General features: G+C 40.8%; 1 protein-coding gene across 1 annotated transcript in view; it reads left to right on the forward strand.

Moving 5' to 3' along the window:
* The window catches only part of ofcc1 (orofacial cleft 1 candidate 1), a 181,053-nt gene that overhangs the window by 126,262 nt on the left and 29,512 nt on the right, over nt 1-25,279 (forward strand). Inside the window, exon 11 of the mRNA XM_060824012.1 lies at nt 997-1,203. Coding sequence (XP_060679995.1) covers nt 997-1,203 — 207 coding nt within the window. The remainder of the gene's footprint in view (nt 1-996; nt 1,204-25,279) is intronic.

The raw sequence follows: 25,279 nt of genomic DNA on the forward strand, positions 1-25,279 counted from the left end.
TTTAAGAACATTCGGAAAATTTTGTTGTGACCTTTATGCTCAAAGCTGCCATGTATCCTAACTTTTATTTGTAAGCATGAATGTGAAAAGACTAGGAGGATTCATATTGAAGGAGAGTCCATTTTCTGCATGTTACTTATTTATGTGTTTTCATAGTAGGTGGAATCAATGATATTGATTTTTGCATTTTATTCACTCCACACTCCTGCTAATCACAGCAGCAGCAGGATGGTGCTAGATGTGAAGGCTTTCAGCACTTGCAAACAAACAGCATGATCAAGAAACTCAAACTTTTCCGATAAAACCTTGTGCATGTAATATTTTAGAAATGAGAGTCGTGACAAGCAATCAGTGTTAAACATTGAAAATGTTTAAAATTTACAGTACATTAAATGGAATCTCATGAGGAGCCGTGACTGCACAAGAAAAGCTCTCCAAAACTTGCAATATGCTAACTTGTCATTACTTGTCTTCGCTGGCAGTTTTCATACATTTTTTGTTACTGCAGGATGATTTTCAGTGGTGTGTCACTGTTCACTGAGAAAATATTTTGTGGTTTCTTGTCAGCTAAGGTGTTGGAACTTAGCCATGAAGTTGATGTGGCCAGCGCAATAAATTAACTGAATGAGGCTGCACCATTTAACACTGGATTATTTGTTTTTGTGTGTGCCCCTTTAAAAGTGACCAGGGCTCTGCATAGCCATTGAACTTGGCTGTTGCTAACACATGCTGAACTCCAATTTGAAAAGCCATTGCTTTCCCCTTCTTCTTTGTGTGAAGAAAGCACATGGAATGCATGCCAATTGCTTTAAGTTGATGTGAAGTACTTAAATGACAATAATTTAAGGCAGATATGTATGTTCCATAACCTTTCCTTGTTTGCTGTGTGATGTTCAGATAGGATACCTCTTTGAACAATGACTAATCAAACTCATATTGGGGGGGTGGGTGGGGGTTGGTTGTGTGTGTGTGGGGGGGTCTTCCTTATCTCACTAGGTGGCAGTGTACGACTACATCTGGAATGATGAGCACATCACACACCCGTCCTGTAGCTGTGCATCCCAGGAGGGCAATCAAACCTCTGGATCAGAGGCTGGCTGCGGAGAGATCACCACTCATGTGTCTATCTACATCATACACCTCAGTGGCTTGCAAGAGCTGTACAGACATTTCCTTCGGCTGCCTGATGGTGCCATTGTTGAGGTATTTAAAAGAAAATATATTTTATAGCCTTGTTTAAGGGTTGTTACAAACTGGAACATTAACCGATTAAGCTTAGAATGTGATGTGCGCATTTAGATACGGAATGGTTTAACCAGACGTGTCTTTATTTATTTTCTCCCTGCATTGGCACAACATGACAAAATATAATTTGCATGAAAATAGGATGTTTGTCAAGCGACACAAGTCAGACTCAGTTCTTATGAGCTCAAAAGAATATTTCCAGCAATCCATATTGTAGTTCGCCACCGTTTATCTTCATTTTTTTTTACTGAGCTGTAATGTGTTTGCATTGATTCTCTTTTCTTCCAAATTGTCATCAGTTTTGTGTTACACTTTTATTACAGTCGATGAAATGCTGTGACATTGTTTCACCCAGCAGCCTACAGTAAAATGTTTTATCATGCGCAGTAAAATGCTGGTAATTTGTAACTTGTATTTTATGACTGGGAAAATGTATGAAGTTCATTATCCAATTGCCAAATAAATATTCCTTGATATTCATTCAATCCCGGATGTAGAATTGAGGGCATTTTAAGAAAAGTGCTGCCACTCTCAATTTATAAGGTATATAGAGAATATTAATTGCACCCATGACTTCCATTTCAGTGACCTGATTACAATAAAATAAAGCAAATATTGTATTAAATAGCATCCTTCACAAGTACAGGATATCCCAAAAAGCATCACAGCTAATTACATCATTCTGAAGTGTAGTCACTTTTGTAATGCAGTAGATATACTCAGCAAGCTCCCACAATGTGGGAATCATAGAAATGTTTGATACAGGAATTGCCTCTATGGACAATTAAGTCCATACTACATCTTTTGAAAGAAAAAGCAAATCTGTGAAGAGTAGTAATCACTCCGAAGAATCATGCTAGGCTGTCAACTATTTACAAAACATGTCAGTGACTTAGACATAGGAGCCAAATGTGAGGTTGTTAATTTTGCTGACAGCACAAAGACAAGTAGCAAAATAAGTTGTAAGATCACATAAAATGCCTACAAAGGGATATAGGCATGAGCAATGATTGGTCAAAAGGAGAGACACCTTATTCTTAAACAATCTGCCCTTGTTTTTGTCTCTCCCCTAAGAGTAAATATTCTTCCAGTAAGCACCTTTTCAAGTGACCTAAGGATCTTATATGTTTCAATAAAATTATTTCTCATTCTTCACAGCTCCAGTAGCTAAAAGCCACGTCTGCTCACCCTTTCTTCATAAAGATAAGCCCTTCATCACAGCAGGAAGTGCTCTGTTGTAGTGGCATTGTCCCTACTTCTGGCCCAAAAGCTGCTGAGTCAGGTTTTATATCATGACTTGATGGCTTTGGAAGATATGTCATAATGCATCCAAACATATCGATTATCAATTTGTAAATCTCTCTGATATGGCTATGATTGGCATAAAAGCTGGAAAATTCATTTCCCCAAAATGCATTGGAGCTGGGTCATTAAATTTATTCAAGGCAGAGTTAGATATATTTTTGATAGACAGGGGAGTCAAGAGTTTGGTGGCAGACAAGAAAGTGCATTGAAGACGACAAGCCGATTAGCCATGAATTTATTGAGTAGCAGAACAGTCTGGAAGAGACAAGAGGCCTACTCCTTCTCCTAACTTTTATGTTTCTATGGTCAGTTTCTATGCTGCTGTGGCTCAATGAATAACTGTTGCATCTGAGTCTGATGGTTGGAAGTTCAGGCCCCACTTCAGCTCAAAAAGCAAAACTGATATCCACCGAGACTGTTGAATGATGCTGTTTATCAGATGTGATGTTAAAATGAAGCCTTAACTTCCCTCTCAGGAGAATGTGCTATTTTGAAGAATAACATGGATATTGTTCCTCTTATCCTGTCCAATATTTATGCCTCAATCAACATGACAAAAATAAATCATCTGGTCATTATTGTGTTTACAGAAACTTGCTGAAACAAATGGATTGTAGCTGTTTCCTACCTTAAAACGTATTTGATTAGCTGTAAAGCATTTTAGGCCGATGGTCATGAAAGGTTCTATATAAATGTAGATCTTTCTTTCATTTCGTCTTTCCTCACATTATTACACCTTTTTTTCCAAATACAGAATAATCTTGATTATCTGAATGAGACAGGCGGAGAGAATTTTGTTCAGTCAACTGATTGTTTGGATAATGGATAACATCTTTATTGGACGTTGCGATCTTGTTTGGATAATCTGAAATTCGGATAATTGATGTTCGGATAACTGAGGTTTTCCTATATTTATCTAATTCTCTTTTGAAGGCTGCTGTTGAATTTATCACCCCACCAGACTTTATCTACACATTGTGTGAAGAAATATTTTCTGCATGTTTCCTTTGGTTCTTTTGCCAGTCATCTGCTATCTGGTTCTTGATGCTGAACCCTTTGGCAGCAGTTTCTTTACTTGCTCTCCAAAACCATTGAACTTTTAAATATCGCTACCAATTCTTCTTGCAGCGTTCTCTGCCCTGAACTGAAAAACCCTTGTTTCTCCAGTCTGTCCATGTAACCATAATCCCTTATTCCTGAAACTCCCTGGGTCCTTTCTTTAACTGGGTTGCTCAGCTTTGGACTGAACACTCCATGCTGAAAATGTGTTGCTGGAAAAGCGCAGCAGGTCAGGCAGCACCCAAGGAGCAGGAGAATCGACGTTTCGGGCATGAGCCCTTCTTTAGGAGCACTTCTTCATTCCTGAAGGAGGGCTCATGCCCGAAACGTCGATTCTCCTGCTCCTTGGATGCTGCCTGACCTGCTGCGCTTTTCCAGCAACACATTTTCAGCTCTGATCTCCAGCATCTGCAGTCGCACTTTCTCACAGAACACTCATCTCAAGACACACTAGTATTTTATCTAATATTTTCTATTTGTACATGGGGTGTGCAAACCCCTGGCAAGGCTAGCATTTATTAACTTTATTGTTATTGTTTATCATTATCATCCTAAATACGTTGGCAGTGTGCCATTTTGAACTGCTACAATCCTTGGAGTGGGGGGACAGTACAATTTGGGAGGGAATCACAGGTTTTTGACCGAGTGATAATCAAAGAATGGCTATAGTTCCAAGGGAGATATTGTGTGACTTAGAGAGGAACTTACAGATAATGGCATTCCCAGGTATCTTCTGTCTTTCGGTACAACCACACAGGACCAGACTATTTGGTCCCTCAAGCCCATTCTGCCCTTCAGTAAGACCATAGCTGATCTGTTCGCGTTCTGAATTACACATTTCCATCTACCCTCAATTACTCTTGTCCTTTTAGGTGCAGAAGTCAGGGTTTTGGAATCTGCTCTTGAAGAAGCCTTGGTCAATTACAGCAGTGCACCTTGTAGATGGCACACACTTTTGCTGATGTGTATTGGTGGTGAGAGGAGCCAACATGGTGCCCGTTAAGCAAACTGCTTTGGTATTGAGCATTTTGAATGCTGTTGGAACTGCATCCATCCAGGCAAATGGAGACCTGTGCCTTAAAGTGGGTGGACAGGCTTAGAGAATCAGGAGGTGAGTTGCTTGCTGCAGGATTGCTAGTCTCTGACCAGCATTTGTAGCCATTGTATTTAAATGGCCAGTCAAGTTCAGTTTCTGGTCAATGGTATGCCCAGCATGTTAGGGGATAGTAGGGGATTCAGTGATGGTAACACCATTGAATACGAAAAGGCAATGGTGGGATTTCTTTTCTCTTATTGGAGATGAACGTTACCTGGCATTTGGGTGATGCCCAACTTCACAGCTTCTGTATTTCATGCCTGTGTTTACAAAAGCCAGGATCATATCTTTTGACTGACTTATGTACCTATCCTGCCCAGTGTTCATTGTAATATTTTGTGGAAGAGCTGTGTGAGCATTTTGTTTTAGTGCTGAGATGCATTTAATTAGTCTACGTGGCCTGGCACAGATGGTAACTTCAAGCAGCCAGCTTTTGTACGGCCTGCATGGGAACTTTCGATTTCTGCAACTCCTGTGGATTGGAGAGACATTGGCTCTGTCACCTGCTGAGCAATGTGAACCTTCAGGTCTCTCTATTTTTGCAGATGGATCCTCACTTTAATGCAAATGTGAAAGTGAAATACTGTAGATGCTGAAAATTTGAAATAAAATGGAAAGATGCTGGAAATGTTGAGCAACATCTGTGGAAAGGAAGAGTTCCGATCTTGACCCAAAACCCTAACCCAGTTTCACTCCACAGCAGCTGCCTAACCTGTTGAGCATCTCGATCAGTTTTTGTTTTTACTTCCTCAGTTTAACATCTCATTCAGAAGGCAATATTTCCAACACTACACTTGTGTGTTAAACCAGAATTTTGTGGAAACGAAATGGAATTTGAACTCCTGGCCTTTGGAGTTACAGTGTTCCCAGCTGAGTCACAGCTGGCATCACAACTTAATGCAGCATTGAGGATCATTTGTGAGCTCTGTAAATTGAGGCAAACAACAGATTTGATTTAACAACCCACTACCGTTCCAGAAAATGGTGTAAATGGAGGTCCACACAAATACACACCACAGAGTAATAATGAGAGGCTGGGACTTTTCACGCTGGAATGTAAGAGGTTGAGAGGTGACCTTATAGAGGTTCATAAACTAATGAGAGGTATAGATAAGGTGAATGGCAGATGTCTTTTCCCTAGGGTAGGGGATTTCAAGACTAGGGGGCATATTATTAAGTTGAGAGGAGAAAGATTTAAAAAAGATGAGGGGCAATTCTTTTATACAGAGCGTGGTTCATGTGTGGAATGAACTGCCAGAGGAAATGGTGGATATAGGTACAGTCACAACATTTGAAAGACATTTTAGATAAGTACATGAATAAGAAATGTTTGGAGGGATATGGGCCAAGCGCAGGCACGTGGGACTAGTTTAGCTTGGGATTGTGGTCAGCGTGGACTGGGTAGACTGAGGGGTGTGTTTCTGTGCAGTATGACTCAAACCTAACTCAAAATATTTGGGTACCAATTTTCAGAGGGCTAACATATTTACTCTTTACACACATGGCTGCAATTTGTTTCAAACAGGAGTGAAAGCATGTGCACTTGAAGGAGTGGGGTGGGGGGTGGGGGGGAGCGGGTGCTGGGTTTGAGGCAGGAAGGTGGGGGGGAGAAGGGAGGTGGTAGGTTTTCCTGTTGATCCCATTTCGATAGTAAAACATTTTCTAGCAAATTGCTCAGTAAGGTAAACTGAGTGGCAGAGACTTTTATAGTTGGAGGAAATGTTCTTTCAATCTGAAACTTAAAGATTTATAGCTTTGATAAGTCACAGGTGTTTACTGCGCCAAGACTGTTTCCAGCTGTGGGATCAAGTTTGTTTTCCTTGGTGTTTTACGTGAATTTTGATGTCAAGCCCACTCTTACAGAACTGGCATCTGCTGAAGTGTTATCTTGAGTATACCGTAGTATAATTGGAAAGACCTGGCCCGATACTGATGGAACTCGGCTACTTATTGTGTTGTACAGTAAACCTATTACGGTTTCATCACAAATTTGGCAAAACCATTTAAAAAAAAAAGCACATTCCAGTTTCTGAATTGAAATAGAGGAATTGGAATTGACCATTCAGCCCTGGAGCCTGCGTTCCATGAGATGGTAGCTGATTGGTGTTTATCCCATTTGCCTGCCTTGCCTCCATGTTGCTTTATAACTTTGTCAAGAAAAAAAACCTCACATTTCAAGTTATTAACTGCATTAGCACCTATTACTTTCTGTGGTAGAGCATTCTATCACCCTTGTTTTTTGAAGATTATTTCCCTGGAATATCCTGGCTCTGATTTTCAACTGATATCTCCTTTTTCCAGATTTCTCCACCATTTGAACAAATTCCTCAAATTGCTTACCAATTTCTTTCAAAATCTTAGAACTTCAATCAAATTGCTGTCTCATCTTTTATATTTCCAACCGAATACCAGCCCCATTAATGTAACCTGAAGGTTTCCTGGCTAGACATGGACCTCCTGATGGGAGAATTTAGAACTAGGTAATGCAATTTCAAAATAAAGGGCTTTTCATTTAAAGGAAGGAGAACTGTTTTCTCTCAGACGGTTATCAATGTTTGGAATTCTCAGCCCAAGTGAGAATTGGAGGCAGTTGAATTGAGTCGATACAAGGCTAAGTTAGACCAAGTAAAGAGAGTGATAGGTTCGGTGGGACAGGGTTATTTCAGATTGGCCATGATCTTATTGAATGACAGAGCAGGCTTAGATTAGATTCCCTACAGTGTGGAAACAGACCCTTCGGCCCAACAAGTCCACAACAACCCTCTGAAAAGTAACCCACTCAGACCCATTTCCCTCTGACTAATGCACCTAACACTATGGGCAATTTAGCACAGCCAATTCACCTGACCTGCACATGTTTGGACCGTGGCAGGAAACCAGAGAAACCCACACAGACAGGGAGAATGTGCAAACTCCATATGGACAGTCACCCAAGGCTAGAATCAAACCTGGGTCCCTGGTGCTGTGAGGCAGCAGTGCTAAGCACTTAGCCAGTGTGCTGCTCTGAAGAAAGAGCATTCACTTATGGGACCAAAGAAGTGGGTGGGTCACACCAAATGACAATAGGCTGAGTTCAACCACAGGAGGCACACTGATTTAGTTCTTTCGAAAGGCTGGGTCAACAACACACATTTATGAGAACTGAAAACACTTAGCTTCTTAAGGTAGGATCTGGTGCTGCAAGGATTGTGGGGCTGAATGGCCTACTCCTGCTCCTATCTCCTATGTTCCTTGATCTCACCGATTTTCTTATTAAATGCTTTTCACTGCCTTAAGGTTATTACAATCAAACAAGCAACTGCTGTCCCTCGGTGAGTGGCCACCAAATACATGCACATCGACAGAGAATATTAATTACTTGAGCTTCTTGTCCTGACTCCTTCAAAGTCAACACATCTGCGTACAACCCTGAGGAATGATGTCCAGCAGATTTCTTGGCCTTAGGATTTTCAATCTGATCTGAATGCCGTTACCTTTTAAATTTCCTAGGTTTTCTCTGACTGTTTCTTTTGCCAGCTCATCCATTAAATTAAGATGTTGGATTTAGTAGTATTGACAGCTAGGAATTCTTGGAAGTAATGTGGTAATAACATCCTGCCTGTAACCATCCTGCTGTCATTAAACTGACCAGTCAGAAAATCTACCTCATGTTGTTCTGAACTTATGTACCAATTGAACAGCAGGCATGCTTTTTGTTATCAAACTGGTTGTCAGTCGTTGATCATATTTTCATCTCCCCTTTAATTTCTAGCGGCAACATCTTGGAAATTTCATTCCTAGAGGTACATAGCAATCTGGGTTGGCAACTCTATGTATCTACCATACCTTGAAGGATTCACCCTTTGGCATATCACACCTCAGTTCTATCACTTTTCATTGCAAAACATAAAAAAAAGTCTCCTCGGTCTAGACTCTCCATCTAGAAGAAATAGCCTCTCAGTTTTTGCTCTGTTAAGTGTGACTGAGAGAAAGACTGACAGACCAGATCAAGATTCAATTTTGAATTAATACCAAAGATGTATAAGATCCCGGCAAAAATAGTTTACAAGTGGCCAAGTGTGAGGCATGAGCAGTCTCTGCTTTTATTAAAATTCAAGTAATTAAGTAAAACAAACTTAGAAAATATTGTACATTATTTTTGTGTTGATGATAATGAATGGCCTTTATGGCAGGGTCTCAGGGTCTCACTTTAACAAAAATATAAACAGAAAGTACTGGAGAAACTCAGCAACTCTGACAGCATCAGGGGAGAGAGAAACAATTAATGTATCGAGTCCAATGATTCTTCTTCGGAACTGAAAGAGGCTGGAAAATTATGTTTTTTTATGCTGTTTTCAAAGTGGAAGGAGGAATGGAACAGATGATGTGGATGCCCAGTGCAAAAATCCAAAGGAGTGTTAATGATAGCAAAGGAAAGATTGAGAACATTTTGTAAAATATGTGTCAATGATCAGTGTGAATAGTGGAAAATAGGTCAGCTCTGCTAAGAGCAAAACCGTACAAACAAGACATGAGTGGGAAGTATAGTCAAAATGAAAGATAGGTTCATGTTCTGAAGGTCTTGAACTCAATGTTGAGTCCTGAAGGCAGTAAAATGCCTAAGCAGATAATGAAGTGCTGTTCCTCCAGTTTGGTTGAGCTTCATTGGAACAGCAAGCCTGGGACAGAAATGTTAGCGTAAATGTCCAAGGCTTGATGCAGTGTTCTAGCAAGGCAGAATGCAATTGAGAGGAACAGCACCTTATTTTACATTGAGGCACTTAACAGCCTTCAAGACCTGAGTTCAACAATTTCAGATCGTGAACGCTGTCCTCTATTTTGCTTACCACCCTCACCCACATGGAATGGAAGAAGTGGAATGTGTATTTAAAAAGTTAAATAACTTAAGAAAAGAAGAAACATTTGAGAGAAGTAAGGGCAAAAACATAGAGGAGGGACTGTTTGAACTATTCACGTGGTTAAAAGAGAAGAACTGAATACTGAATAAAGCAAATAACACAAAGGTGCTTACATTGTAAGCAGGTTTTGTCGATCTACAGGTAAGTATTTGTATCACCGTTATGTCAGTGAATCATTTGAGTATGAGTAAGGTATGTAAAATGTTTTCTTGTAATTCAGATATGTGATGTGTTGCTTCAGCAGTTTGCTGTGCAACAGTGAGAGGCTATTGTGCATCAAGGCTTCAATAAACATCAGAAACTGTATCTGTTCTATTTATACCAGTCTGTCTTCTCCTGTCTCTTAGTTGGGCCAGGAACCTGTATCGGATTGGTCCACCACATATAAGCATTGCAGTGCCATGGTCTGCCATTGCTTTCTACAGGATGGCTGGCCAGAAACACGCCCACACTTACTGACTGCCATCAGGCATACTGGAAGGATTTGCAGACTGATAATGAAACTATTTGGCCACATTATGAACACACCTTCTATGACCAATGAGTCCTGGTGTGTTGGACTCAAACCTCAAGCTGTTGGCACAGAGACAAGAAGGCTGTCAGTGGAACACATGACCTCCTATGTTCTTGTCATGAGGGAAATTTGACAGTGAATGTTTGACACGTGTCAATATTTGGGCTTGACAAAGGCAATTCAATCATCCTCACTTTTTAATTCCATTACATGTTCTAAATTTTTAGGAAATACAGAAATGTTAATTTCTCAGATTGTGCTACAACTCTTAGGAAAAGTGCAAGTGTTAAAAGTGTGGCTAATACAAATATTTAGGATAAAAATATTTATTCAAAAAGGATATCAACATTGTAAATGGATTAATGAATGTAGCTATTCAGTATTAATGCTGAAATCATAAACTTTCATTTAGAAAGTATTCATAAGGAATACAGACAGGAAATATTTGTGAACATATTTATGATGCTGCTTATATCACTGTAGATTCTCCTAATCCTCTGTGCTAAAAATTAATTTCTCAAGTGAACCATCTGTTTAAATCGGCACTCCTTTTGATAAATAAGGTCATAGGAAAGAACTCTAATTCTTTTTAATATTTTATCCTTCAGACTGTCTCTCTAATATATGAATTGTGATGACAATATCAAGGATCCAGATTGAAGGAACTTAGTGAAGCTGACAGGATGAGAAAGTCAAATTAACATGGGCATGTGAAACGACAAGCTCACCCAGGCTTAGCCGAGATAAATGACTTTCTACTGATGTTAATTCACTTCTTTGACATGGTCAGATGTTTCAGCTCCTCCCTGCCAATTCCCCTATGGCCAATATGCAGTGATAATCAGAACTGAAAAATAAATGTTCATTCAATACATACAGATAGAATGCTTCCTTCTCCATGAAATTGGGGGTTGCTTTCACCTGAGAAATGGTTCTCTGTGCAAAGTTGAGGGTATAGCGTGGTACGTGGCTTAATAATTATCATTACTGCCTCAGAATGCCAGGGACCCAGGTTTGATTCCAGCCTTGGACAACCTTCTGTTAGAAGTTGCACATTCTCCTCTTTTCTATGTGGGTTAGTGATAATAAAGTGATAATGGCAATTTTTAAAAAGGAGAGGAATGGAATCATTTGCAATATATCAGTGAGTAGGGGATGAGGAAAGGGTCAGCTACTGTGCAAAAATGGGGTCTATTCTTCAAGGTGAGTTCAGTGATAGCATGGTGGGAGGTAAGGAGAATGTTTTCAGTTAGGACCAGTGGGTACCTGTGGAGTTTGTCTTGTAGGCAAAGGGAATTGGGACCACAGCAGCAGCAGCTAAATGATGGATATAATGACAGACCAGTTCATGCAGATCTGGTACTTGGTGAATGGAGGGAGCTGGGATGTTGGTTGCTGGTTGAAATGAGAAGCTGGGGTCATTTTTGAATTGCAGAGTTATCCTAAAATAGTTAGTGAGTTTGGCTGACAAGAATAATGTCGTTTGGGTGGAGCTATGCTGGAGGGAATGACTAGGATGGGAAAAAGGAGAGGTCTTTCTTGGGAAAGGGGCACCAAAACAAGTGATCCTTTGAAAGGTTGAGCAGACCAATAATGTATGAGCAAGTGCTGCTTGATAACATTGTTATGACCTCCCCATTCTTCATTGGTAGCTCATTTCATTGAGAATGTCACAAGTTTTGTGTGAGAAGAATTTTGGAAAACTAAGACCATACACTCAGAAGTAGTGAGGTTGAAAATAAGAGATCTGTAAGACAACTTATTTTCCATGGGTACCAGCAGAAGGAATTGAGTAGGAAGAACAATCAATGTTGGACACTAAATCAGAAGTAGAGGAGCACTGAGATATTGATGGGTTTAGGGCTACAGAGCTGGTGCAGGGTTTAACCATTTATAGAATTGATGACAAAACTGATAATTTTTAGCTGGGCGTTTCAGTAAATCAACAGCGAACACAGTGATAATGACCAACAGTAAATTTTGCAGATTAGTGAATGGACAGCAGACAGGATTAACAAAGTCAGGTTGCAATAGATCCAGAGTGGGAGGACAGCCAAGAGAACTCATACAAAACTTCTGACATTCTCAATGAAATGAGTTACCAATGAAGAATGGGGAGGTGCTATCAAGCAGCACTTGTTCAGCAATAGCCTGCTCATTGACACACAGTTTAGGTAGTACCAGGGACACTCAGCTTGAAATCTCATTACAACCTCACTGGAGTGCCATTCATTGGGGTATTACAGTTTGGCCGGTGCCTGTAAGTTAGTATTTGGTCAGTCAGATAATTAGAACAAAGATGTTACTGCCGCACTTTGATCAGAAATCCTGGGTATAGTAGGTTTCATTCACACATTATTTGAAGCTTTGGAATTCTGTACATGTAACATACTTAAGATAATATACTAATATGGATCTGAATTATATATGACTTGAAGGGAATAGGTTGGTTAAAAATAATACAGGAAGTATTAATTACTGAACTGAGCAGGAATTATCTCTTATGAATAGAACAGAGCAATTGTAGCATTGCAACCATCTATACATTAAACTGTACCATGATTTAAAAATTTAGCATTGCAATAATGCCCTAAATTTGCTTAAAATATATAAAAATGGAAAATCTGTTAAAAATTAAGCCAATTTGTTCAAATTGATCCAATGAAAAGTCTCTGTAGTAGTGAACACTATGATTGACAAGATAGAGCAGCAATTGTTGTGAATACAGTTTAAATGCTTACATTTCCATCTAAAATAGTGGTTATAAAATGTAATTAACGTTTGTAAACAAAGGAAGCAATTTTGAAATCTTACTAATATTATAATATGCTATAAATAAATAAATCATACACTTTAGTGGATAACTTCCAGTATAAAGAAGGTAACTTGACATTTTTATGCTTCTATCAACCTCCTAATAATCTTTGATTATTACTGACAGGTTGCATGCTGTGATGTGGCCAACTGCCTCTTTTTAAGCATTGGAGGCCATACAACGCTCACTGTCAATTACTTTGAGGCTGGCTTATGCTGTCTAAAGAGACAACCATCCACACATACTATCCACAGCTTGAAAAACATGATACCTGAAGCAATCCACCCAAGATTGCTTGCAGCTAACTTCACCACAACTATTCACAGATGCGTACTCTTAACCGAAAATTAGTCCTGTCTAACATTAAAGATTTGCTGTGTCCAAACAGAATGTTCAATAATATCTCAATCAAATACTGAAACAGAGTTACATCATTTAAATGCTTTAGTCCACTTCAACATTTCTTTATAATTTTCTGAAATGGAGTGAAAGCCTGGGTTCAGGAAATTCAAATGCAATAGTGCACATAGAGCGGATGGCCTGTACATTATATCCTTGTGATCTAAATACTGTAGTTCTCATTGGGGTGTATTGCATTGATCCAAATAAGGTTCACCTAGGACTATAACTAGTTAGATAGAAGATTCATAATCCTGTGGGTTGGCAGGGGTGGGGGAGATTGAGGTGGGGAGGCTGAAACAGATTTTCTATGTGCACTATGTTCAGTAGTACAATTATTAACACATATTTTACAAACAGGTTGATGGTTTTATACATTTATGTTAGGTATATGAAGGGATTTAGTGGTGCATAGAAATATAGGAATGGGATTAGGCCTTTGAGCTCCTTGGCCTGTTCCACTATTCAATGTGATCATGGCTAATTTGTGGCCCAGCTCCATATACCTGCCTATGGCCCATATCCCTTATCCATTTGTGGAAGAGAGTTCCAAGCCTCCACCACCCTTTGAGTATAGAAGTGCTTCCTAACATCTCTCCTGAACTGTCTGGCCCTAATTTTCAGACCATGCCCCCCCAGTTCTAGAATCTTCAGCCAGTGAAAGTAGTTTATCTACTTTTCATTTCTTTTTAATACCTTGAAGACATCGATCAGATCAACCCTAAACCTTTGAAATTCTACAGAAAAACAAGCCTAATTTGTATAATCACTCCTTATAATCCCTGAAGTCCAGGTATCATTCTTGTAAACCTACGTTGTATCCCCTCCACATATCCTTCCCAATATAGTGCCTAGATCTGCCCACAGTCTAAAAAGACCATAAGATATTGCAGCCGAATTTAGCCATTTGTCCCAAAAAGTATGGGCTGCTGGGCCTACTTGTCACCACTGTGCCAGAATTCTTCAACAAGAGATAAGTAAAATTAAACAAAAGAGAAAAAAATGTAGGAGAGAGGAGAGAGAGAAAAGAAATGAAAAGAAAAGCAGACGTGTAGATGAGCCCCCAGCTCAGAAGCCCTACCCCACCGCCATCTTACCAGAAGAATATTCCAGTCCCCTTGATATAAAGGCCAGCATTCCATTAAACTTCTGAATTATTTTCGGCACCTGCTAATGGCATTTTAAAGATCTATGCACCTAACTGCCAGGTCTCTTTGCACATTGTGGTGATCAGAACCAGATTGACCTTGTTAACTAGGAGGTCCTTGATTGGGGTTGTTAAGCTGGACCAATCAGGTGAGCCCTAGCTGACCAATATAACCAGGAGAGCACTCTGGTTTTTAGTATCTGTGCTAAAGAAAAGAAAATATAACCAGGAGACTTAAAATCTCAGTTTAGAGGACTGACCTCTGTGCTGGCTGGTATTACAGTCAGTATGTTACTGTTTGTTTCTGCTTCCCTTTTTTTCTGGAAGGGGAAACCTGATTCCTGAACTGGCTGAACTACTTAACCAGTTTGTTAACTGGTATTCCTTTTAGTGAGGACTGATTGTTAAACTCCTGATGCACACAATGTTTCAGGTGTAACTCAGTTCTCATTAGGGGATTGTTGTTTCACTGGCTGGCTGCAGCCTGTGTGTTACTCTTTTCTCTTCCTACTCTTTCCTTTTTTGAGAAAAGGACAATGTTACTTTTATGGTAGGGCTTAGCCCTTGGACTCTAGTTTTCTTTGCTTTTTGTATGTATTTTCACTTTTTAATTGGTGATTGGACTGAGCCCTGTGGAAGACACACATTCTACCAGAGGAGCTGTTCCTGTGGGGAGGCCTAGCCCTGGGACTGGGTCTCTGAAGATTGAACACCTGTGTGTGTGCTGGGAGGTGAGCAGTTGCTGTATCCTGGAGTTTGGGAGAAGACCTTTCCCTCAAGAGTGGACCAAACTGCTGTGAGTTAACTGCACGTGTACTATGTTCCTGTGAGTGAGCCTGGGTTTCCAAGGCTGGGCCAGGACTCTGTGGAGACTGAACACCTGTGGGGTGTGCATCTGCTGCCTTCAAGAGTGGACTCTGCCCTTGGTTGTGGACTCTGTTTTTAGTAGCGGACTCATTTCCGACCATATACGTCGTATACTGGAGTGGACTCTTCCTGGCAATGGATTCTATATCTTGAAGACTCTAATGTATGAATTTGGACTGTGTACCAGAAAGGACTCTTATTTTTATTGTGGTGTTTCCTGTATCTATCACCTGCACTGTCTTGTGTGTCCCTGGGCCTGGCAGGCCTTGTTGTGAGTTGGGAGGCTCATGCGTCACCCTGAAAGCTGTCACCCTGAGAGCTGGAAGGTGGGTAGGCCATCCTGCAAACCTGAAGGTTGGTAGGCTGTCCTGAAAGCCAGAGGGTGGGTAGGCCACCCTGATGCCAGTCACCCTGAGAGCCAGATGGTGAGTAGGCTGTTCTGAGCGCTGTCGTCCCGATAAGGGGTAATCGGGACGGGCTGTCCTAGAGGTGGTCGAAAGGTGTCAGGGCAGCCGAGAGCCAGAAGGCGCGTAGGGGCGGCTGAGTTCCGGAAGGCTTGTGGGCTACCCTACACGCTGTCGTCCCAGGGAAGGGGACGGGCTGCCCTAGAGGTGGTCGAAAGGTGTGCAAGGATAGCCCACTAGTCGGAGGCGCAACGGGGTGGGTGAAAGCCCAATGGTACGTAGGGTCAGACCGAGAGCCAGAAGGCCGGTAGCCATCCTCAGCGCTGTCACCCCGGGCAGGTACCGGGGCGGGCTGCCCCAGAGGTGGTCGAAAGGTGCTGAGGGTGGTTAGTGAAGCCGGAAGGTGGGTAGGCTGTCCAAACCGCTGTCACCCCGGGCGGGTACCGGGGTGGGCTGTCCTAGAGGTGGTCGAAAGGTGTGTGAGGGCAGACTGAGAACTGGAAGGGGCACAGGGTGGACTGAACTGGAAGGTGGGTAGGGGCGGGCTGCCTTAGAGTGGTCGAAAGGTGGGAAGGGTGGGGGCTTTTTGGGTCTGTATTGTCTGCACTTCTGTATGTAACCGTATTGTTTAATGTACGAATGTCATTGTCACTGTCTTGTTAAATGTGGAACTAGGATTTGAGGGTTGTCCTCATTTCACTGTAAAATGGTCAAACGGTAGGGTTTGGGGCCTAGCTTTGCTCCTCTCCCTTGTAAAATTGCTGTCTTCTTTACAGCTGTAAATGTTTATTGTAAACTGTTTTGTAATTTGTTTAATAAAATAAAAAAAATATAACCAGGAGAGCACTCTGGTTTTTAGTATCTGTGCTAAAGAAAAGAAAATATAACCAGGAGACTTAAAATCTCAGTTTAGAGGACTGACTCTGTGCTGGCTGGGTTACAGTCAATGTATCCCTACAGCCCATCTTTGTATTTTGGAGGAGGTGAGTTTGTTTCTCTTGCACACCTCCTGCCTTTCCAGGGAAGATATTTGTTATTTTTGGTTTTCTTTATTGTTTCTTTGTGTGTTTGTTTTTCCTTAAAAAGAAAAAAAATTGTAACCAGGAGAGCACATCTGGTTTTTAGTATCTGCGCTAAAGAAAACAAAATATAACCAGGAGATTTAGAATCTCCTCAGTTCAAGGGACTGACTCTGAGTTGGCTGGCCACAGTCAGTGGGCTGTGCACAAATAAATAGAGGGTGATTTGGTGATTAGGATCCTAGTCTTTGTGCAGTTACTTCACATATCCACTGCATTTAACTTCATACTGTCTAGAAAGTACATTAATCTATCCTTCATTGGTCCAAAATGGATACCCTCATGCTTGTTTATATTGAACTCCATCTGTTACAATTTTGCCCATGATCAATATCCCTTTGTAATTTATTGCTCTTATCTACACAGTTGGCTAACTTTGTGCCATGAACACACTTGGATATATAACTTACTATATACCATTGTTCAAGTTGTTAATACATAATGTGAGGGTCTACCAGAGATCCTCATGGGACATCATCGGTCACATTCTGCCAAATTGTGTACCTATCCATTATTCCTACTTTCTGTCTCCTGCCACTCAACCAATTTCCTAGCTTTCTGATCTGAATTGACAGATGCTCTTTGGAAGACAATGTTCAAATTTACTTTTGGTTTATTGAGCACTGAATTTCCTGTGTCAACATTATGGTGATGAAGTATACTTCAGTTAGATGAAGATAATCTTAATTAATAGGGGTTTGTGTGGGACTTTATCAAATGCCTTTTGGAAGTCTGTATAAACAACATTCATGAACATTGTCCTAACCACTACTTAGTAACCTCTTCAAATAACTGAGTGAACTTTATCAAGCATGACCTACTGGTCATGAATCTGTTCTGACTATCTGAAAATTTTTAAGGTGTTCAGTTATCCCAACCTTAATAATAGACTATAACAATTTCCCTCAGCTGAATATCTGTATTTCCCTGGTTTTCCTCTTTTGTCCTTCTTAAAACACAAAGTGACAGGTGCAATCTTCCAATCCAGAGGGACGACCCATGTATCCAGGGAACTCTGAAAGATTATAGTTAGACTACCTACAATGTACTCTCTACTTCCTTGAACACTCTTGAATTAAAACCATAAGGTCTTGGGGATTTGACGTTCTTTCATTCTATTAATTTCATCATTATTGATGTTTTACTGAATTTTGTTATTTTGTTCAGTCCCTGTCTCCAATTAATTTCCTTGGGACTTATTTTCATCTGTAAATACTGGAGCACAGACTATTCATAATGTCCAGTCATTCCTGTAGTCATTGACAATATTCCCACTTCCAGTCTTTAGTGGTCCAACATTTCTCCTGACCACTTGCTTTCCCTTTATATAACTATAAAATTTCTTATTGATTTTGATATTCCTTGTAAGTTTCCTTTCATAATGCCTTTTAGTCGCTCTTAAAAGCCGCTTTGTGGCCCTTTGCTGGTCTTTGTATCTTTCCCATTTGGCAAGCTCTGTGCTGTTTTGTATTTTTGTGAGCCTTTCTTTTAGCTTTAATCGTCCCTTATCTGTTTGGTTATCTGTTTTTCTTCTGTGAAGTGGAGCTTTTCTCTTTCAGAGGTATAAACTGGTTTTGGTATCAGTCATAAAGTGAAGTTCCACAAACAGATATGGAAATCCTGGCTGTAATAAAGATTTTAGTTTTAACCCAAATGGTTAACATTCACATATTAGCATGCACACACCTTTTGACTGACATATCTCATAATGCAGCAGATAATCACACAATTGATTAATGCTAATTATTTATGGATTTGTGTCCACATAGGCTTGGCAGCCAGACTCTAATTCCTCAAACAAAAATTGCCCATGAAATCGGAAGATGCATGTGTACCGACCCTGGATACAAAATAGCATTCGATATGCTGAGTGACACTTCAGGGAATAAAACAACAGCTTCAACCCATTTTCTAAAGCAATCTTGACATTTCAGTTTTATTATGACTGAGCAACATCCAAGCTTCTTTGCAGTTATAAGGAGAGGCTTTTTCTTTTACATATTTAACACAATTTTAGAAAAAAATGTACTTGTTTTATTTGCAAACAAATACCTAAACAAAATATACGGATAGCCCACTTCATACTAGAAAATGATCTCCTTATCGTTTGGTCTCATTTTAAGAAATATGAAAAACAAAATCAGCAAAAAAGAAACAGGCTTTCTGATCTGAATTGACAGGTGCTCATTGGAAGACAACATTCAAATTTACTTTTGCTGTATTGAGCATTGAGTTTCCTGTCAACATTATGGTAATGAAGTTTACTTCAGTTAGCTGAAGATAAATTTTTGAGATGGATAAGCTGGACCATTAGTTGCAAACTGAGCAAAAACAAACCAAAGCGTGCGATGTACAAATTCATGCATCACTTTGCAGCTAGGAGTATGTTTGTTGTCATAGGCAGTTGTTACCTGAAAGGATTAACTGACACTTGGGATAGTTCTGGCCGTCAGGATATCAAGGCCATGTCCTGGGAAAAGTTAAGCAGTGCCCTATTAGTTTTGCATGTGTTCACCAGAGTGTGCATGGAGCTTCAGTGACTGTTGATACTGGTTAGAAGTGTGGAATGATGTGTGTTGGCCAGGTCCTAGCACATTCCTTCTAAATTGCATTTAGTCTGAGTGTTGTCCACATTAGAGTCCAATGTTTTAACTGTAGACCTCAGTGTCAATGGTTCAAAGATCCCTGAGGCTATCTGCAGTTAAGGAGTCAATTGTTTTTGCACAACAAACAATGCTGGGCGATTGCAACTCCAGTCATCCTTAGGACGTCTGGACAGTGTGCTCATCTCTCACATGGGTATAACATAGCCAGGTCCAGCAGTGACAAAGGCACTAGAGCAGGCATTTAAGTAGTGCAAGTGAAAAATATTTACAGGAGTGCAAGGTTATTTGCAATAATGCTGAACCTGTGCCACCTCTGTAGCTTCAGTATATTTGTTTCTTCCCGTACCTCCGTTATGTCCAAATAAAATTCTGACTTCTGGAGATGGGTAGGTAAGGCCTATTGAGTTAGAACATGTGGTGTTCCTCACCAGATACCTTTGGGCCAAGACAGTACTGGACTTCTGAAAGTATCCTGCCCAGACTCAGGCTCATTCTCCCGAGTTTTGTACTGCTGCTGACTTAAGGGTCATGTGCAAGGGGTGAGTGTGGAGTATCCTAATAAGTTTCTGGGTGGCCTCTCTGTCAGTCCTCCCTATTGGTGCTTTCTGGCATCACCCAGTCCCCTGAGAGGAAGAACCACAGCCATTGAGTATTCTACTGCACCTGAGACTGCAGAGCAGTCAGTATTGTGTACATGGAGACAGCCAGACACAGGCATGTTAGAGCCAGCACAACACTCATTACCTTGGTCACGCCAATGCTGGTTACAAATCCCCTCTGGCAAAGCTGCCTTATCGTCTTGCTCCTGTCTCTGAAGTTTGACCAAATTATGATTGTATGAGAACAGAACAGCCTATTGGTGTTGAGCAAGTCCCAGTCTCTGACAGTCATCTGAATTATAGTGACCTTGAACATTCCTTCCTCAACTGGCTGCAGAGATGAGTCCATGATGTGCTCACCAGAATGTGTTCCCAAGTTTAATCAGTTCTGAGGAAGGGCCATCCGACCCTAAATGTTAATTTTGATTTCTCTTCACAGATGCTGCCAGCAACCTCTGTTTTTGTTTCTGATTTACAGCATTCACAGTTCTTCTGCTTCTTGTTCAGTTTGTGTTATGGTACTGTGAAGGTCACAGTTAAGCAAGTTATCCCTGCATTGCAGGTGAAGAAAGACCATTTCTCCTTCTGAGAACCAGACAGAAGGAAACAAAATGAATTTATCCCACCTTGAATGCTCGGTTTCAATCACAGTACAGTGCTTAGCCAGTCAGCTAGTTCCATGTTTCTTGATTGCTCAAGTCAAGTCTTCCAACAACAATAAAGCACTTCCATCGCATCTCGTATACATCCACACCACATCTCGGGAGACAGACAAGGCGAAATAGAACTGTAAGCCCTGCTGCACATATCCTGCTGCAGGTCTCTCCTGAGCTTTGGAAAATGTGAACCTTGGATGCAAGTATCATGGCATTAAATGGGAAAAGAAAACAGTAAAAAGAAATAACTGATCATAATTTCGAATACATCTTTTTCACAAGTACAAGATGTTGCAGTACTAAATGGCACTGAGCCACGCTGCGAACCTAGCAAGCACTGATAGCACTCTCCTGGACTTGAACACTTGCTCCTGACATGCTTTTTGTGAATGAGAAACCTTTTATCATGCTAATAGGCAACAAACCCAAATCATTTTCCTCCAAATTTGGCAGTCTGTGGCTTCAGAGCATTTGAGGTCCTAATGATCTCTTTCAACTCATTGTTCCCTTTGCCAGTTATTCCCTAATACCCATGTACTGCTGACCTGGTCCTAACACATAAACACAGGATTTGGTTGCAAGTAAATAGGGGCAAAACCTTGCTGCACTCATCAGCTCTTGATCCTTTTTACAAACTTTCAAAATTACCTTCTGCTCTCTTCCCCCCCACCCATTTTTACATTCTCAATAATCACCCACATTTCATAACTGTTCCCTGCCATTAGTAAACACTGTGATGCAAAAGCAAGATAATTGCTTCACTCCCTGAAACTGCCTACTTGTCCTTGGGCTTCACATTGAAGAGGAAGGAGAAACTGGAGATGGTGCAAACATAGTTGTCAGCATGAGAATGTTATTTTCTTTAACTTTTTCAAATGCATCTGTTTTATGGCAATCATTAATCAAAGTGGTGTAACACAGCCCGGGCTTATTCTCTACCCAACTGATTAAAAGGCTCTGAAAGGTTGCAAGGTCTGCGGGCTGAAAGAAAGTGTTGTGCTGCTCCCCTTCCAGCAAAGAAAGCAAGGGCTGTTTTTGTTACTTCCTCCCTCAAACCACCCATACAACAAGAGAGCAACTGGGATATTCTTGGAATGTGGCATACACCTGAGAATTCTTATTATTATTTGAGTCACTGAGCAATTTAGGTGCAGTGTTTTTGAATTCAGAATGTGTACATTCCTTCACTTAATGTAGCTGATAGCAGGAATGGGAAACTGGAATAGAATTTCCACTTTGGCTGTGGTAAAGCTGCAAACTACACTCAGAATTGCGTGAGTTTACTTTCGTAAATCATTTGCTAAGATTTATGCTCATTTATATTTGGGTTTTGGTAAATGTAAAAATCTTTTGTGAACTGGCACAATTTTGCAGCCTTTTAGAATGTATTGCTTTTGTATTTAAAATATTCTTTGATATATGTAAGAGTAATAATCTGTGCAGCTTGATTTATAAAACAAAAATTTGTTTATCACCAAATATACGTATTTTAAATTTTGTCTAGTCTGCCACTTGTAAACTTGAACTAAATAGCTGACAGGACTTTAAAGAATATTTTGTGGGACCATATCCTGCTTTCATTGCTGAACAGAATCAAGAATTCATAAATTTAAAATCTTTTATCATTTAAAGAATGAATGAATATATCCAGAAATTAAGATTTGCATTTATATATTGACCTCTTATGACCACCAGTGCTCTTTACAGCCAATTAAGTACAAATGTAGTAACAGATGTTATATAAGGATCCATTTTTGCACAGTAAAATCCCAGTAATTAAAGTTCAAGTAATTTGATTTGATGATATTGATTGGTTAAGTTTGCCCAGGGTATTGTGATACTGCTGCGATTTTCTTCAAACTAATGCTGCAAGATCTCTTGCAGTGATGTAAGAGAGCTGACTTCAGTTCAATGTCCAATCTGAAAGACCACATCTTCAACAGGGCAGCATCCCCTCAGTATTGCACTGGAGAGTCAGCCTAGTTTATGCCTAAGTATTGGAGCAGAACTTGAATCCGTGATCTTCTGATCTCAAGGGTGAGAGTTCTTTACTAATAGAGTCACAGCTGACTTGAATTGGCCTAGCAACCTGAACTCAAGTAGGGCCAGCAGTACGGACCTGTGGTGGCAACGTCAGAGGCAAGTTTGGGTTCTTGACGGCTTATGAATTGTTGAGGCATCCTAGTGCCGACTCATGCTGTGGAAGAAAGTTTGGGTTCCCAGCAGTGTCTGTGTCCAACACCGATTTTATGGAGGCAGCAGTCAAGGCAAATTTTGGCTCAGTACGAGGCCAGGTGTCAACAGCATTGGCAAGGTGGGGCTAAAACAGGCTCACAGCAGTGGTGTAGTCGCACGGTGGCACAGTGGTTAGCACTGCTGCCTCACAGCACCAGGGACCTGGGTTCAATTCCCGCCTCAGGTGACTGACTGTGTGGAGTTTGCACGTTCTCCCCGTGTCTGCGTGGGTTTCCTCTGGCTGCTCCGGTTTCCTCCCACAGTCCAAAGATGTGCGGGTCAGGTGAATTGGCCATGCTAAATTGCCCATAGTGTTAGGTAAGGGGTATATGTTGGGGTATGGGTGGGTTGCGCTTCGGCGGGTCGGTGTGGACTTGTTGGGCCGAAGGGCCTGTTTCCACACTAAGTAATCTAATCTAATCTAATCTAGTCGAGTTTGGGCTGATGCGGTACCCGGCAGCATTGATGGTGTTTATATTGGGGAGGTCCAGCGAGGACTCATAGTGGTGAGGGTGTTGGTGGAAGTAAGATGGCACCAGAGAGTGTTGACGATTGATCCAGTGACAGCATGGTGAAGGGGACTCATGTCCAGCCATCAGGCCCATGGCCCGCAATGGAATACTTAACAACAAGTAAAGTTGGCCACTTTCTTTATTTCTTCATTTTTCTGCCTTTCTAACCATTGTTTTAGTTTATTTTACTGTGTTTACAAATGATGGTTCTGTGGAGTGGTGACACTACACAACGCTTTTCATTACATGTTGTATCAAGATACACATGACAATAAATAAATCAAATCAAATCAAAAATGTCCACAGTACTTTGAGTCCTTGGTCATGACAAAAGCCTCAAGTTTCTTGGACTATTTTTGAGCCTGGGAAGCAAGCCAATGTTTTGGCAGTGTTTTATTTCAGGTCCCAGTGGCGGTGTATGGCTCTGTATCACTTAGTACATGCTGCCTGCTTGTTGAAGCCAGCTTGAAATAGATGGTAGCTCACCTCCAACTTTCTGCAAGGTGACAAGTTACAAGTATGATCTTAATTCTCTACCCAAGAGGTTTACAGTGATAGCTTATGCTAAAAAAAACCTTTTGTTTTATGGCATCTTTGAGTTTATGCTGTTATTCTTTCTATACTTCAAACATTCACCTACCAGCCCCATCTCCCTTCCTTACTTTAATTCTATTTTGAACAGAATATCACTGTACAATATCTGATTCTTTCCAAAGATGCTCACTGCCACAATCTTCCCTTCCTTCTATAATGCTTAGACTTCTAATGCTCAAAGATTCACATTATTCCTATCTCTTGACTTATGTACTCTCAGTTTTGATTATTTTTAGTTGTTACAAAGCTCCACTCTTTAAAATGAAGCCTGAAATTATTCAAAATTCATAAAGGGTCAGCTTGGCAAAGCAGATGGCACATTAGTATCTGAGCCATAAAGTTGTGCATTGAAATTCCATCTTATCGAGACTGACAATGCAGTTTTGAAGCAGTGCTAAAACGATAGTTACTGCTGTCCTTGTGAGGGTCTGCAGGCTAAGCTTACTAATTTCAGCTTGTGTAGAGAATCCTGTGGCACAATTAAGACAAGAGCAATGTACTTCCAACATTCTTGCCTTAAACTTCTTATTTGCCTCATTGAGTTATTGTTTATAGTTAAGGGCGAAACCAACTGCTACTCATAGTACCTGTATATAGTTTTGTCGTAGGAGTCAGTTATCACAGTTGGCACGATAGCTGGTTTATGATGCAGTGTAACACCAACTGTGTGGGTTCAATTTCCAGACCAGTTGAGCTTAGTCTGAAGGACTCTCCCTCTCAACCTTTCACCTTGCCTAAGGCATGGGTATACTCAGGTTCAACCAGAGAGCAGCCCTATGGTGACTTCAGATTAGATTCCCTACAGTGTGGAAACAGACCCTTCGGCCCAACTAGTCCACACCGACCCTCTGACGAGTAACCAACCCAGACCCATTCCCCATATTTACCCCTGGATAATGCACCTAATTCTATGGGCAATTCAGCATGGCCAATTCACCTGAACTGCATATCTTTGGCTGTGGGAGGAAACTGGCGCACCCAGAGGAAACCCACGCAGACACGGGGAGAATGTGTAAGCTCCACATAGAAAGTCACCTGAGGCTGGAATCAAACCCAGGTCCCTGATGCTGTGAGGCAGCAGTGCTAACCACTGAGCCACCGTGCCACCCTTTACCTTGATAGTTTCATGCATTTGCATTGCTATTTAGAGTAGCAACTTCAGACAGTACCTGAGATATGAAAATTGTCCTAAGGGATTCCTGAGAGATGTGATAAAGTGCTGGCCAGCACATTATAAACTTACTGAAGA

The sequence above is a fragment of the Hemiscyllium ocellatum genome, chromosome 4 (genome assembly GCF_020745735.1).
Source record: "Hemiscyllium ocellatum isolate sHemOce1 chromosome 4, sHemOce1.pat.X.cur, whole genome shotgun sequence".
Lineage (NCBI taxonomy): Eukaryota > Metazoa > Chordata > Chondrichthyes > Orectolobiformes > Hemiscylliidae > Hemiscyllium > Hemiscyllium ocellatum.